The following is a 17,138-nucleotide window of genomic DNA, read 5'->3' on the forward strand; positions in this document are numbered from 1 at the left end:
TATGTTATATTATTTTACATGTATGCAGTTATCTTAGTGAAAGGGTGATAAAGCTAACGTAACAGTGTAGTCCACCTACCTAGTAGGACCATGTATCCTGAGCACTGAAGTGAAGACGCATGCATTTCAGAAATTCGTTTGAACCCAATCTTATGTGAATGAACACTAGTTTGACTCGTTCGTCGTCATTTCAGAAGAACAAAACCATCAAACAGCTTACGAAGATTTAATGTACATTTATTCTTACCACGTGGAACATATAGTATAAAGATTTCATACTGAATAAATGATATTCATTGAGCCAAAAAACGGAAAGGGAGGAATTTACATGTTGTCTTAGCTACATAGTCTGAAATACAAATATGCAGAATCCATGACTGAAGAAAAATTGTCAAATGTGTACTTCATCTAGTTTATTTTTGTTGTACCAGGAGATAACAGGTTTGAGCCGTGTCTGTCGTACTACGGATCTGTGGAGAGACCAGAGGTGTGGGTCGAATCGGTGGGGACCAAACTCGCGTCCGCCTCAATCCCTCACCAATAACAAGTGTGAGAATAGTGACACAGACAGAGACAGACACAGATAAAGGAAGTGTAATGTACAACATTATATATACACCACAGCAAAGCTGTATTTGAAGTTGAAAACCAGTCCTAAGATGTGATTTCTTTTCATAAGGGTATTCATACAATCAAGGGATAAGAGGAGGTAAGGGTGTTGTAGGTTCTTGATACTTTGGGGAAGAAAGCCATTTTCTGTTGAACACCAAACTAAAAATGACCTCAAAACTCTAGAAGAGCTGCATCTTCTGCTTCTGTGTGAAACGTGTGTTTACAGAATGCTTACACTCAAGAGCAGTACGGTACAGAAAATGTCCTACAATCTACTGCACACGGCACAGGCCTCCCCGGTGAAGGAGTCTATTGACAGCACTTAGTCTACTGTCGGGCTGACTGGTGAAAATCCAACTACAGCAACTATAACCAGTAGGCCACTTGTCAGTCTGCTTCACCTCCGAACTTCAACCAGTTACAGACTCATTGTGCCCTCGAGGGGAGAGCTAGGGCACACCGTCTCCCAAACTCACTGTAAACGAGACAGCAACTTTGGTTACAGTTTTTGTTTTTCAGCTATTTATTTATTTATTCATTTATTTATCTTTATTTAAAAAGTACTTTTTTCCCCCCAAGTGCAGAAGAGTCTCCCAAACGTGGCGCTCTACTCCGTGTCGTCCAGTTGGCGTTCATGTTACAAGTAGTGTCACTATGCGGGCGTCTCTCTGGTTTGTAATCCACCACAGCTCTGCGAGTACCCTCCTCGAGCAGGGACGGCCTGGGGAGGGCTCAGAGAATGGGAGTCTGATGGATTTTCATAAATTAAACACAGTCACTTGAACTTTCCTTGCCCTGTTACACACAAGCCGGGTTTCCAGGGAAGAGGGGGAATGGGGGATTAAAAACCCCAAAATGTGGAGCCACGGCTCCCTACAGCTGTCATGACTGGCCAACCAAAAAAAGTACATCACAGATAACATGAGAAACCAGCGAGTTCATTAGGGGAGACACTGAAAGGTCAAGGAGTCGGGACTCTTGTAGTGTGAACTCTGAGTGGTTGTCTTCCACCTTGGCTAAGGCGTGCAGAGCCCGGGCCGCTCGCCGCATCATGTCCGGGCTTGTGGGCTCGAAGTGCATCCCCTGTAGGTGTAGTAGAGAGCTCTGGCTCTGCTGGAGCTGCGTGGCAGCCAGGCTATCCTCCAAGAAGCCCAGCAGGTTGCACACACTTCCTTTCTGAATGGCGATCGCTCGGGCCGCCACGGTATCACCCTGGGCCAGGTTGGCCAGCAGGACCACAGCCATCTCCCTGCAGACCGCCACCTTCCTGTCCCCAATCAGCCGCACCAGGTTCCCGTATAGCTTCTCCAACCGACTGAATGGCGGAGTGGCCAAGATGAGGTCCACATTGTTGTCTTGGATGCTCAGTTTGCTTAGCGTCTCCAGGACCAGTCTCTGGGGTGACAAAGCACTGTGGGGGCCTACGGTGGGGAAGGGGTCCTGGGCCTCTGCTGATGGGCAGACGGCCCAGTGGAGGAGACCATCCAACAGAGGCAAGCAGATGCTCTCGGGGTAGATGGAGAGGTCCAGTTGGCCCGAGATGTTCGCCAAAGTGACCAGCGTGTTCTCCCTCAGGAGCTCCAAGCAGTCCCACCACCACTCATCCCTTTGGCCCATTCCTTCTTCTGAATCCTCGTCTTTCTCATAGGTGAGGGGAGCTTGTTTGCGCTCGGGGTGCCTGTGGTGGAGCAGGATCAGGCGTCCCAGTAGCAGCAGCAGCCCTGGATGTTTGGACATCTCGTGGTCATTGCCTGGCACAAAGGAGAGGCTGCGGACAATGTTGGAGACACAAACGCAGCGGCGGGCTAAAGAATCCTGCCAGTTAGCCAGTGCAATGAGCGGCCCTTCATCTTTGCTGTGAGGCTCGTCCTCCAGGATGACGCCGGTCATCTGGGTTAAAACACTGTCGAGGGAAGGAATGGGTCCGTTACTCTCCTGGTGACTTTCATCGACTTTATCAACCGTCTTTGTCTCAGAATCCGTTTTCCTCTCCTCCTCACTGCTGAGGGAGGGGCTGGCCTTCTGTGAGGAAGAGGTCTCTTCTTCCTCTTGATTCTTCTTTTTCTCTCCCTCGGTTGGCAAACAGTTTTCCAGACACACTTCTTCTGGGACTCGTCTCTTCAGCAGACTTGAGGGCACAGATATCCGCGCTCGTGGTTCCAAGAAGTCTTTGCGTGGTTCAAAGTGAGTCTGGATGTGGTCCGTTGAGTCTCCCCCTCCAGCGCTCCAATGAAGTAACCCGCTGTCAAACTCTTGCAGTTTGCTGTGATTATTGGACTGGCCGGTCGTGAATGGGTCTCTCTTTCGTACCACTTTGAGGGGATACTTGTCAAACTTGCTGGCCTGTTTGGGTCTCTCATGGGCAGCTAGGGATTGCAATGAGCCGGTCTGGTCAGAGGAAGAACCCTTGCTCTTCCTCTCCTCATCCTCCGTCTTCTCATCTTGACCCCGAGACTCTGAGCACTGCTGTTGCTCTTCCTCCTCTTTTACACGAGCTGGCCCCTCCGTTTCTTGTTCCTCCTCTTCTTCGTCATCCCCTTCCTCTTGTTCCATGTCTTCAGCCCGCAGATCCTCTTCCTCCGTGGTGGCCCAGTCTCGTTTCAAGGCATCGGGATCGAGTAGTGTCCTCTGGCCAGGGTCTCCCACCTCGTACTCCCGCAGGATGCCAAAGATTTCAATGAGGCAGCGTCTGAAATACTCAACCACCAACTCTAGTAGGCCAGGCAACTGAAGAAAGAACACAGATATTAAAAAATAGATTAGACATCGCATAGTGTATCGTTATAAAGAGTCATTAAGGGCTCAATGTTAAGTCTCACCGTGTTGAGCTCAAAGGTGGAAATACTGTTGTCATCATACAGGAGAATGTTGATGGTGTCTAAGGCCCACGTACTCTCAGCCAACATACCAGACTTTAATGACATCATGACTCTCCAGGCCTCCGGGGTTCCTAAGACAAACACAAATGATACCCTCTTAGCAACAACTTAAAACAATATAGCTGGACGAAGCAGCATTGGGCGGCAAATAACAAATAAACATCTATAACCTATAGTCGTACCGATTTCTTTCACGGTGAGTCTCTGACGTGGTTTCAGGACAGGGTGGGACGCTTCTATAGAGCCTGGGGGAAAAGGCATGTCTCGCCTTATGAGAGGCGACTGCACCGGAGCGGGTACTATGTGAGATGCAGGCACTGGGGGGCCGGCCTTCTGCATCTTCATTACTCCCTGCATATAGGGAGATTTATGCGGCGATGTCCTGCTATCCATGGGGCGGGGCATGGAGGCCGGGCTGGTCACCTGTGGAATGTGGTTCTGCACTCCCTGAAGGGGCTGGTAGGTGGACTGTACTGAACGAGGCATAGGTTGCCCGGGCCCAGCTGGACCATAAGGAGGCTGCCGCGGGCCCATCTGACCCCCCCACTGGCCATCGTGATTCATGCGCTGTTCTGATGACATCATCTCCTCTGAGCGGTTCATGCCAGGGTAACCGGGTCCTTGGGGTGGGCCCCCGGGGCCACCCGGCCGGCTGGGGTAGTTCTGATAGTTCATGTCTCGCGGCCCCTGCCACATACCTGCCTGAAGTCCCTCGGGCCCTGGCTGCATCATCTGAGGGGGCATGTTGGGCTGAGCGTTGGGCCCCGGCGTTACCTGCATGCGTTCACGGCCGAAGGGGAAGGGAAACTGATTGCCGGGGCCAGGTGGACGGCGTTCAGCACCGGGGAAGGGCCCAGTGCCGCTGTACTGATTGTACGGCTCCTGCTGTCCTGAAGAGGGTGCAGGGGCCCCTCCTTGCTGTTGCGGCGGTTGTTGTCCACCATGGAAGGGCCCACTGTACTCCGTCTCATGACGTTTTGCTGGCGGATAACCCCCTTCCACAGGACGCTTGTAACTCTAAACGTCAAAAAGGAACAGGGAGAGACAAGTATTTAACTCCATTGTTCGTACAAATGTAAGAATTAATATATAATGTTCATAACAGTGTCAACAGTCAAAGAAGAGAAGATAAACAAAGCGAATACAGTGAGAGTTAGCGTGGTGAAGAAGGATCCCTGACCTGTTGTTGTTGTTGTTGTGGGTACATTCCAGGCTGCTGGTTTGGATAGGAGCCTGTAGGGGGCGTTCCCTGTCCAGCATACTGATTACCATAGGAATCATGCCTGCACACATTAAGCCTCGTCAGTTTGAACATTAAAACGTTCTGCATCTCTAACTCACTGGATTGAGTCATGGTCATGCACACAGTCAACATCAATGCTTAGTGATGAATTTGTGACCGAAAAACATCCAGGGCTCCTTTTTGTTTACAGCTTCACACTCAAAACACTTAATTACTTCATATTAAATTAACTAACTCAATTTCAAATTGAGTACATTTCAACCGCGCTTACATCACCACACCCACATACAATAAGCCCAAACCAAAGAGCTGTGAACACAGAGATATGGAGTGAATATTTCACCCATGAAGGACGGCAACACAATTGTAATGTGTATTACTGTTATTTTGTCACAAATAATAAATGTTGAAATAACGTAACAATTGCATTGTGTCCAACTACATTGTACAGTAAGAGAACAGAACTGAAGGTTAGATGTTTTATATGAAGAATGAACAGTTTCACCTTGAAAGCAGCTTCAAGCTTACTGATAAGTGCAACGTGAACTGACCGTGGCTGCTGTGGTGGGAAGCGATTTGGCGAATACATCCCAGCGTCGGCGTTGGCAGGTATCATCGGGTTTGGCTGAGGAGCACCGGTTCCCATGTTGCCCTCTGGGCCCATTCCTTGCTCCGACCTGATTAAACCACAACAACACACCCGGTAAGCTTTTTTTTTCTTCCATATTTTGTTTGCGAACAGACATACAAATTATGCTAGAGCTCATAAAAAAACAACAAGAGAATAAACCAAGGTTGCGATCATGAACATGAATACGTTGGTTGCAATTAAATATCAGCTACTCGCCAAAATATAATGGATACATATTTTTATCTGGCTCATAAGCCTGCGACTACTACCAGTCATGTAAGCAGGCAATCAGTCTTTTTATGTCTGTTAGGATTCGTCAGAGCAGCACAAATCCAGTGCACAACCGTTCTGTCACAAAAATTAAACAACAAATAGCATACATGGTTGTGTACCACAGTCTAAACATATCTTTTAAAACATTTTCAGACATGTTTGACTGAATTTGAAGATTGTATTTGGTTTTGGTGTCCATTTGGTAACATTACTGTCGATCCCTGACAGTACATCATCCACTCAATCACCAATTCCCATGCATTTCAATTCCAATCAAATAATATGAAGAGATCAGCTTTAGAGATCCTTTTCTTGACCTGCACTTTGAGGTGCGTCTGATCATAAGAATAGCTGCCGGATACAATAAACAGTGCTCAATGACCTTGAAGATGCCGTCTCCTATTCAACGATTCTTACCTCCTGTCGTAGCCTGGTCCATAGGGAAACTGCTGTCTGGGCCCCATTGGCATCGTGCCCATGGCCCCAGGTGGTCCTCTGTTGAATGGAGGCTGCTGCTGCTGCTGTGGCGGCTGCTGCTGCTGCTGTTGTGGCGGTTGCTGCTGCTGTTGGTCGCCCACCCCGCTGGCAGGGCCCGGGTTAGCAGGTAGAAAGTGCTCCCCGACTGGAAATGCATTCAGAATTAAAGTCCATTAGGAGCTGACTAACTGAACGGGTAATTAAGGAAGTACTTTAGGTTCTAGGATAACATAATCCATTCAGTGTGCCCACCTTTCCGCATGTTAACGAAGGGGTCCTTGTTGGGTTCGTAGGTGCCCATGCGCCCCTGCATGTCTGGCGTGTTCATGCCTGGCTGATAGGCGGAGTTGGGCGTCATGTTCTTCCGAGGGAAAGCAGGGTCACTTCCGTCAGAGAAGGGGTCCTGCAGGTTAACGCTGCTCCTAGAGAGAAGCAGGGGGGAGGGGGAGGGGGAATTAGGAGATAAGTGGGAGCGACAGGCGGAAAGGCAAGAACGAAATTAGTTTATCAAATCAAAATGTCTTTCAGAATCAAATGGCAAAACCAGAGGTTGTTTAACGACAGTCACCTGGACCCGGGTGGCATGGGGGGCATCTGGGTATGAGGAGTGGAGGCTGGGGTAGGAGGCTTTAGGTCCCCCCCCTCGGCCATAGAGCTGCTGGTGGACTGGGGTGTCTGAGGGCCCTGCAGAGAGCCTGACCCAGCTGTGGAGCAGAGGGACGCTTCAGTTTGAAACAAGAGAGGAGCAGACAGACATGGAACGCGACTTTAATGACACTCAAACACAGCAAGTTGTGCATGTTTGTTGATTTCAAAGTGCGTGCGGTTTACTGAATTGGTACTCCACTTTAAACCGTGTTGAAGGATTACATGAGTAGCGCTCTAACCTGGAGAGGGTGGCTGGACCTTGGCAGCATGGCTCTTTTTGTTGTCTGTAAAAATCTCAGGAGGAGGGTCCTCACCACGCTCGATTTTGCACTCGAAGGCGTACAGACACTGGATGTACTGTTTCTTCAAAGAACTGGCGGCACTGCTGGATGTACCCACATTCAGGGAAGTGGCCAGATCACGCCATTTCTTATTCTTACTCACCTGGGGGGGGACGAACAAACGAGACAATTGTTTTTAGAATGTAGATTACAATAGGGGAATTTGGACTTGGAATTTTGGACTTAGATTATAATATTAACCTGTGCCATGCTTCCGATCTCTTTGACTGACATATAGAGCCGGAAAAGGTCGAGGGGTTTGCGTCCCACCGCGGGCAGGTTGGTCAGGCCCATGGCCTTCTCTTCAATGAAGGCCAAAAATCGGTCCACCCACATCTTCCTTTCAGGCTCTGGTCCCAACTCGTACAAACGTGTTATCTTTTCATTGGTTGTGGTGGAAGAGTTGGACTTCTGTATTGTGCAAGATTTAAAAAAAATTAACCCGAGTGCAACTTCAAAAGTGTTCACTTTCAAAGACTTTCAAAAATACTGTTGTTACAACATGTAGTAGACGGGTTACCTTCGGTTTGGGCTCTGGCTTCGGGGTTACACTCCCATCTACTTTGTTATTCATCTTATTGTTCACCTCTGGACTGGGGGCCATACCTAGACACAATAACAGGGATTGGATTCAGCTGTGAAATGACCACATTGAGAAGAGAACAAAGCTGGGTGTGGTTATCTCTGTACAACTTACCACTGGAGTTATTGGCCATGTTTGGCCCCATAGGATAAGGTGATCCACCTTGAGTGTTCATCATTCCAGGCATGTTGTTCATGGGGGGGCCATAGGGTGGGCCGGAGCCCATCATGCCTGGAGTCATGTTGGGGTAACCAGGCATCCTGGACGGAGGAGAAAATAAAAGGAGCATTTAGTCGTCGTAAAAAACTAAGTATGGGTCAGGTATCTCTTGCTCAAGCATCAGTGAGAATCAGAGGTCTTGAGGATCCATCATAGACCAACCTGTTATGCATGGAGTTGGTGGCAGGGTGCTGCATGGCAGTGGGGTCCTGGGGCTTTCTGTTCATGCCCGGAGGAGGACCCATTCCTGAGCCTACCTGGGGTGGCATGTTGCCCATGTTCGGAGGCATGTTCGGACCCATGCTGGGGCCCATATTTGGACCCATATTGGGGCCATAGGGGCGTGCTCCCATTTGATTAGGAGGCATCCTTCCCGGGGGCATGCCAGCATATGGCGGTCCCCCACCCTGTCCTCCCATGGAGTTCATTGGGCCTATGCCTGGCCCCGTGTAGTTTGCGTTGGGCATGTTGCTATAACCAGGTTGCCGGGGATAACCTAAGGATGATATTATAGTAAAACATAGTCAGGTAAAGTAATCACTTGGCTTTCACTGTAAACGGGTCTGATAAAAGTCACTGCAACACAGAGCTTATTTGTGTTGAGCAATAAAATGTAATCGTTATAGCTGGCGTGTTTTCCTTTAGAGCCGTGTGAGGCAGACTGTTTCCCTACAGTGTGCTAGCAGGAAGAGCTATGCACCCTGAGCAACAAGCCTTCGTCACAGTCTCAGCTCTACTGACAGGAGGCTCTGCTACGTCAGCTGACTCTCTGCTTCACAGCTATAAATAGCTGCCACAGAGTCAGAGGGAGGGACCAACGGTAGCATGGTATTCCTATGAGGCAGGGGAGATATATTCCATAGGTTTGTCTAACGGGATATGCACAAGAGCAAACATCCCAAACAGACAGTCAATTAAGTAGAACACCTATAGAAGCCATTTCACATTCAATATTTTCACAACATCAGATCAGAATTGACAGACTTACTAAATCTCTCTCTACAAGTAAAACCATGACAAAGACAATGAGAAAGTGCACACCTTGGGGGCCATATTGTCCTCCCTGTTGTCCGTAGCCACCCATTGAGTTGTTCTGCTGATATGGGCCCATCGCAGGGTGCATCTGTCCCCCGGAGGACTGGCGAGGAGACAGTGAAGAGGCTGACTGGGGAGAGCCATAAGGGGGCATCTGAGGGTTTCTCTGCATAAACCCTGGAAGTCGGCAAGAAAGAGGGACATAGTGGTCAGACTCGGATGCTTTGGCAAACACTCTTGACATGTTCATATAATGAACACTTTGGCTGCAGCATACCTCTGTCCTGAGCCATAGGAGACTGACTCATTGCAGGATGTAGACTCCCATCTGACAGCACACTTGATGGCCTCGGAGGCATCTGGGTCCCTAAACAATAATATGCAAGTTAAGTTAGTGAGGGCTCAAAAATGGTTCAATACAAGTACTGAGTTTCAAGTCACTGAGGATATAAAAACAGGGCAGGTAACGCAAATATGGTATTTGTAAGTATTCGGCTCATTTTTTTGTCCAACACGTCCATGTTGTCTACCCGTTCTCAAAGCCTTATGTAATGTTTCAACTCCGCTGACCCAACAAATGCATGTTTTGTTGATGACCACAGTGCAACCAACATAACCTAAATACATTTAAGTGCAGCTGAGACCCGGAGATCATGGAAGAAACCAAAAGGGAGTTTGTTTGATGATGAAAATGAGAAAAGTTTTCAGATCTACGTTTTTTTCTAACTTTACAGATACTAAATCAGTTCAACGATATTCAATGATGATAGTAATAGTTTTGTTATCACGACCTACAGCCCAAATCATTGGGTGTCTAGATCACAAGTGTCAGAAATTGTTAGTAGTCATCTGTGTATCAGTGTGAGAGTGACCTGGCATGTTGGCGGGCGACAGCGGTCCTGTGCGGGGTGTGCTGGCGCCGGCAGGAGAGCCGGCTGGCGAAGGCGAGGGCCCCCGGATGCCTGGCAGGTGGGGAGAGGTGTGGGGAGAGAAGGGCGACTGAGGCTGGTTGCTCTGCTCACCCTGGCCGCTCGACACGCCCGACGTGCTCACACCGGGACTCAGGGCCCCCTCTGTGCCTGTAGGCAGGTCATCAATGGACCCCGACAGGTCCTGAAAACACGCACAAGAAGAGCAGCTATTGAGTCAACAAACATGGTATTCAAAACAATTACTACAATTTTACAAATTCAGCTCTTGTGTATTTTGACAGACTATATTTTGCACAATTAAGCATCATTCTTTTTATAGTACTATAATGTTAATTTCACACACTGTAGTATTAGCGAGTTGCAATTTCTTTTCCATTGTTTAGATAACAGTGGCACACATACAAATACCACACACACACACTTATCTTTTTCAAAGAAAAGAAATGTGTGCATTAGTGCCAGGGGTTGTCATGGTTACCGTGGATTGTAGGATGCGAGCCGAGTCAGCATGTTGCGGCAGCCCTGCCATGTAATTTCAATACACAAACAAAACTCTCTTGCATTTGTTTAAGATGTACTTATTCACACGGCACCTTTTCCAAATAGCCGTCTCTCAACAGCCACTAATGTGCTGCAGACACACAGAGTCTCAAACCACCGAGGGACAGAAAGCACAGCAGCCACACACACACATGCAGCGAAGGGAACGCTTTCGAAACATTGATACCAGACACGTACTGGGGGGGGTGGGGGGGGGGGGTTTGTGAATGTAACGAGCCTCAGATCGTCATATATTTCATAAGTAGTCAAATAGTTATGTTGTGACTACAAATACTACTGGACATAAATAGAAACGTAGCGCTCTTACTCGAGGGGGGAAAGAAAAAAGCCGGTGGGAAAAGGCTTTTTATGTTCCAGCAGTGATATAACAAGCAACTGACCGGGAGGCTGGAGGGGCGGCCTTGACTGTCCTCTGGGCCAGACTTAGGCTGAGTGGATGGAGGGGTGTTTGACTGAAATGAGTCCTGGGATACCTCCTAAAAGACATCAGAACATATGCCTAAATATACTGCCGGAGTCACATGCATGTGAACACACACACACACACACACACACACACACACACACAAATATAACCCCAGACTGAGGGTTGTACCTGCTGTTGTGGAGGAGGAAATCGCTGATAAGGTGACTGCTGTGCTTGTTGCTGCTGCTGTTGTTGTTGTTGTTGTTGTTGCTGCTGCTGCTGTTGTTGTTGTTGTTGTTGTTGTGGGTTCGGCGGGTACGCTGCAGGTTGGCCCTGTGGATGTTGGCTGTGTCCCGGTGGCTGCTGTGGAGGCTGAGACTGTGGCTGCTGTTGCTGTGAGGGGGGCTGCTGAGGCCCCTGTGTGGCTCCTGGGTAGTTGGACTGGCCCTGTGATCCAGGGGGTTCCTGGGAACTTGGCTGCTGCTGCGGAGCCTGACTGGGAGGACCCTGCTGCTGGGCGTAGAGAGACTGGCCAGACTGCGGGGCTGGGGCTTGGGAATAGGGGGGTTGAGACTGTGGAGGCCCTTGGGGAGGGCCTGCCAGTGGCCCCTGAGACTGTGGGGGCATGTGGGGCTGCTGATAGGGCTGTCCTCCCTGGGTGTGTGGAGCAGAAGTCGGCGGAGGGTGGGTTTGCCCCGGGTAAGTTGTCGGGCCACCCTGTTGCCCAGCTGGGGGCTGGGAGTAGGGGGTTTGCTGCTGGCTTGGGTGAGGAGTCTGGCCCGGCTGGCCGTAATATGGTGCCTGGCCCTGAGAGCCATAGCCTCCTGGTCCCTGTTGTCCATAAGATCCCATCTACACAGAATACACAAAAACAACAAAGACTTCAAACCAACCCCAAAAAAAACACAAATACTGATAAAAATGAAGACACTGGGGGCTTATTTCTGAATAAGATGAATCGTGTGAAATACCTGTGGACCATATGGCATGCTACTCATGCCACCGGGGGAACGTCCTTGCATTCCCACTGGGAATCGCTGAGGACCTGGAGGGCCATAACCCTGGCCAGGGTAACCGGGCCCCTGTTGTGGACCTGTGGGGGGCCCTTGCTGCGGCTGTTGACTGTATGGACTGCCTGCTCCATATGCTTGACCTCTCATTTTTCCCATTGGGTCCATAGGACCAGGTGGCTGGACCTGGTAAAAAAAATAAATAAAAACAAAACGGGGAAAATACATTAAGTCAACAACCAGAGAGCATAGGATAACTGTAAATAGCAAGTGATACAACTGACACACAGCCTCCCTCTTTCCTATACTGTATTAGACCAGTACAGTGTCTACACTGCAGTGTGCAACTTTTGCAATACTTAAAGTGTAAAAACAAACTTCAATGAATGGGTAAATTGTGCTTTTTTTCCCACGCTCATTACCCCGATTTGTTTTTCACCTCACTTTGCCATAGTTTCGGAAGTCAACAGAGCTATATATATATATATATATATACACTTTCGAATGGAGGGCAGGCTGCCCAATCTTAAACATATCCCAGCTGTGCTCCTGTTTTGAGTCTGGTCCAAGTAGGGTTTGTTTTCCCCCGGAGAAGGCATTCTGGCTCTGAATGAATGACACCAGAATTGAACGAAGTACTTTCCGCAACAGCAGGAGTGTGCAAAAATGCACAGGAGCATACTCTTGTCTATAAGCCAACCGTTAGTACGAACATTCTTTCTCAGGTAAAAACTAGGTGAGTCTAAATCGTCCACATGGGACTTCCATTTCGGATCCAATTATTCCCTCACCTCCACCAAAATGATTTGGCACTGAAAGGTGGGGAATTCTAACATAATTTAGACATGAGAGCGTCTACTTGAAAACTGAAAGTATCCCCTCACATCAAGTGAATTCCCACTGGTGCACTTTGCCGAGAGGAGCGTCCTCAGCTTAACAAAAGCCCTTTACAATTAGTATGCAAAAGGCCTTACCTGACATTTTGCAGATCCAAGACAATGAAGTAAAATAAATAAGAGCAGCACATGGCTAATCTGCATAAGACAGAGAGGAAACTCCCTTGGTCAGTGAGAGATGAGGTCTGCCTTCTGATTGGCTTGGGGGGGGGGGGGGGGGTTGGGGGGAATTCTTTGCAGTCACACAGTCAAACTTGTGTGGCATGCCAGACACAGCAGCACACACACACACACACACGCGCATCCTCACAGACAGAAGTCAGTTCTGCCTTTTGCTATGTAGCAAGTTATACTGTGAAACAAAGATGTCTCATAATCTGTAATGTGTGAACATAGATAGTGCTGTGTAAATAAATAACCATGTTGATAGAAGATGGTAGTAAAGATCAGCAATGTCTTAAGTCACTATGTTGTAAACATGTAATGACTGTAGTAATGCTGGTGTGCATTTTTATTTTTTTGTATTTGATACAAACAACATGTACACTCATGTTAGGGCTGGGCGATATGGCCTAAAAAAAAAATCTCCGATTTTTTTACAAAAAATCCGATTCACGATTTAAATCGATTTTTTTCCCCCAAAATTTTTTGCAGATGACAGAAGCTGTTGAAAACAATTTTTTCTTTTATTTTGTGATGATTTTCCCAAGTAGGTTGATAAAAATAAAGTGCAAACAAAACCTGAACATTGTAGAAAGGTGCCTGTAGTATACAAAAAGTATTTGGTCACTCTTTTGTTTGCCTGAATCATTTAAATATAAAATTAAATTAAACATAACATTAAATGGCATTAAATAGTAGCCTTCCATTGTAAACAACTGTGCAAATGTAACTTTTTACAGTAAGCTTTTCTAACTGAATACACTGATACAAACACAGCATGAAATAAAATGTATATGACCCTTTAACATTCACATTTTCAAAAGTGCAACATCTGATCTAACATCAACATAACATATTTTGCACAGTAAATAAGTGCATGTAAACAAAATCAAGTGCATTCACAACATAACCAACAGTATTAAACAGTAGTGCATGTTTTTTCTAAATATTTTTTGCCAGGAAGACAAGCCTGTCTACTGCCTCTGGCTTCAGGCATGCACGGTGGCATGTAACAATGCCCCCCCCCACACACTGAAAAGCCTCTCAGAGGGGGCACTTGTAGCTGGCACAGAGAGGTATTTCTTTGCTAAAGTACTTAGCCTTGGAAAGTTAAGTTGGTGACGCTTCCACCAGTCAAGTGGATCGGTGTCTGGGTCAACCTGCTGGACCACAGGTCAGTTGTTGCGGAGTAGAATGACATCCCCTCCAGCTCCGCAGAGATCCTTTGGCGTGTACTATTGTACAGCCGAGGCAAGGCAACGTCAGAAAAATGTTTACGGCTTGGTAGCACGTACCTGGGGTCCAAAGCTTTGAGACGGTGAATAAACCCCGGCTTTTCCACGGTGTATATGGGCACCATATCTTTTGCGATATACATCGCGACTGCATCCGTGATGGCTTTCCACCGGGCACTCTTCTTCTCATGCGGAGTACAGTTGGTGAATGTCTCCAAAATGCTGGGTTGTTTTTGTGAGGTGGCGGCGGCAGCAGTGAAGCTGCTGGCCGCCATTGTTTTAGTTTGTAAACAATGCGCGCGCACTCTACTACGGGAAAAAGGGGTGGGGGCGATTTTCTCGATTTTCAATAAAACACATCGCCTTAAAGCACACATTCGAATTAATCGATTAAATCGATTTATCGCCCAGCCCTAACTCATGTACACATATACAATGATGCAGAGCACAGTTAGCTATGAGTTCTCACATTATCCATCAACCTTGCTGCATGCATGTTGGAACAAACGGCTAATAATTCTCATGCAGGGAAATATTTGCCAAAAGACCAACTAAAACTAAAAATATTACCCATGACCCACTCGCTGCCACACTAGACGTGTTGTTGGTTAAGTATGGATCAGAGACAGCTCTGGTGACCCCGTGGGTGAATTAATTATGTGTGTTCTTATCAGCTACTGTTGCCTTGAATCACATGCAATTAGAAATGGCCATGAGCAGCGGATGCGCAGCCAATCAGATTTCAGCTAGCATGTCAACCAAAGACCAACTATCTCCTGGCTTTGACAGCAGGATTTTACCTCCACAATTCAAATCCCAGTGCAATCTGCAGTCACTCACTCCTATGGCTGAGCTGGCTGTTTACAGGCAACATGCATGGGGGAGCACAGCAGCTTTTCAGCACAGGGAAACCCATTTAATTCAAATATGATCAAAGTGTAACAATTTACACCCTTCCATAATATCTTACACAACATTTTTGGGGGATTTAAACTGAACCCACGCGAGCCTATTTAACTAACCGTGAGCGGCTGATTCGACATGCAACACATTCCTAATGTCGTAGCCACTAAATTACAGCTTCTCGAGCAGGAACACGATATAATCATGACTGTAAGCAACTATCACAAACTAATGTGCGTGTGAGAGAGAGAACAATGTTCCCTATATATATACCGTATAGTATACGTACAGTAATGAGAAAATACGGTGTAAATTCAATAAATAACACGCATAGAGAAGCTATCATAGGGGGAAAAAACCAGCCGCTGCTCTTCGTTGTGTATTTTTGCCCCTTTTCAAAGTCGGGCCTTCTTGGCTCCCTCAACGTCCTTACATCGTTGCAACAACTTATATCTTCTTCAAGCGAGACTCGTGTAGTGTTACATACATTTCTCTACGTATTTTAAACGATCATTATTTAACGGTCTGGTGTAAAGGAGAAAAAAACACACACGAGAGGCAGCCATTTTAGAGTCTTTGCGAACTAGTAGCAGACAATGGCTGGCCTGCTACGTTGTGAACTAGCTAGGAGGAAGGAAAGGAGACGTGCTAAAGCCCAAAACATGTTCCTGCAATAATGTGACTTTACCTGGCTTCTTACTAGCGTCTGCCCGGCACTTCCCGGGCTCAAAGGCGACGGGTGATGGCTTCTTTGTTGCCACCCCGGATTGCTCCCTCCATACAGCCCGCTAATGTCTGCTGGTCCCTTACTAGCTCCTTCTTGACTACTGTAGTCGTTAGTCGGGTAGTTTGGATATCCCCGCGTTGAGCTGGGGGAGGTTAGGAGCTTGTTGAGTGTCGGTGTGGATGTAGGTTGGGGGTTTCCAATGTTATATCTCTGGTTACTGTAAGATCCGGCCATCGCCGTGGGTCCTCCCGCTGGTGGCGGTTGATGCTTTACGTTAGCTGGCTGCCCCCCAGCTGTCGGCGCCTGGGTACTGCGAGGGGAGTTCACGGCGTACGCCTGCCCGGGATAGGGAGTCCTGTTCGGGAACGGGTTGTAATTGTTAAACTGGTGGTTTGAAAAGCCATGCTCGTGTGAATTAGGTTGATACGGGTCCATCATGTTGCTCGACTGCACGACCGGACCCGCAGCTGCCATGCCAGGGCTTTGTTGTCCGCCATGTTGATGAAAAGGGGCCCGACCGTAGTGCTGATTATATCCGTACGAAGAGGGAGGAAACGCGGTGCCGTGGTGATGCACCAAACCGGGGTGGTTATTTCCCTCCGGTCCGACAGAGTCATTCTGGTTATTATTGTTAGCCCTGGGCGGGTTCCCATTCCCGTTCTTCATCTCAGGTTCCCCTCCTCCCCCTGCATTTCCACCGTCGGCCCCGTCCTGCAGATCCTCCCGGCCTGGCGATCCGCTGTCCAAGCCGGGCTGCGTTTTGTCCGACTGCTTCTCCCCCGGTGCCGACTCGTCCTTGGGGTCTCGATCGGGCTTTTTGAGTTCGGAAGGCGGGCTAGTGTTAAGAGTGGCGACCTGAGCGGCCATGATATACCCCCCCACCCCACCACCAGCTCTCTCGCGAGTCAGTCACAATCAAAAGCTAGCATTGAATATAAATAATTGTTTATAACCATCTATCCTTGTGCCGATTCATTCCCACCCCTTATACCGGACCGAATCCGGCTGCCATCCCGGTTCCGGTTCCGTAAACGGGTTAGAAATAGGATGGACGCTCCATACAATGCGTAAAAAAGCGACAGAAATTGTTGTGGGAGTTGTGTTACTGAGTCCGGGTAGAAGCAGGGAGCGAACCCAACCAACACGAGGCTCCGCTACATACAGCCATTTTACTGAGCCGCACGGTTGGCTGCAAAACACGAGCTGTATCCGCTCCAATGCGGACTGGACTGGGTTTTTTTTCCTTCTTCTTCATACAACCACATTTTCTTGAGCACTCATACATGGAATATTTTCTTCACATGAAGACAGTCTAATGTTCTCACAACTGAGTAATGTTGTGTTACCAACACAATAACTATAGAC

The 17,138-nt window shown here is 48.0% G+C and overlaps 1 protein-coding gene across 4 annotated transcripts; it reads right to left on the bottom strand.

Annotated features, from left to right (window-relative positions):
- Positions 1-230: 230 nt before the first annotated feature.
- On the bottom strand, positions 231-16,856 carry arid1aa (AT-rich interaction domain 1Aa). Of its 4 annotated transcripts, none has more exons than XM_079274938.1 (19): positions 15,735-16,856; positions 11,812-12,036; positions 11,030-11,692; positions 9,814-10,054; positions 9,219-9,308; positions 8,948-9,118; positions 8,069-8,402; positions 7,802-7,947; positions 7,625-7,710; positions 7,306-7,515; positions 7,003-7,207; positions 6,684-6,819; positions 6,368-6,531; positions 6,056-6,260; positions 5,286-5,411; positions 4,672-4,774; positions 3,674-4,508; positions 3,432-3,562; positions 231-3,339 (listed from the first exon to the last, which is right to left on the bottom strand). In XM_079274938.1, the coding sequence occupies exons 1-19, from the start codon at positions 16,638-16,640 to the stop codon at positions 1,495-1,497; spliced, it is 6,822 nt and encodes a 2,273-aa protein (XP_079131064.1). In that variant the 5' UTR covers positions 16,641-16,856; the 3' UTR covers positions 231-1,494. The 4 variants fall into 4 exon arrangements, with proteins under 4 accessions (XP_079131064.1, XP_079131063.1, XP_079131062.1 ...); XM_079274937.1 differs by having other exon boundaries at positions 6,368-6,537; XM_079274936.1 differs by having other exon boundaries at positions 6,684-6,837.
- Between the last annotated feature and the right edge of the window lie 282 nt (positions 16,857-17,138).

This window comes from Melanostigma gelatinosum (genome assembly GCF_949748355.1).
Source record: "Melanostigma gelatinosum genome assembly, chromosome: 9".
In the NCBI taxonomy this organism is placed as follows: Eukaryota; Metazoa; Chordata; class Actinopteri; order Perciformes; family Zoarcidae; genus Melanostigma; species Melanostigma gelatinosum.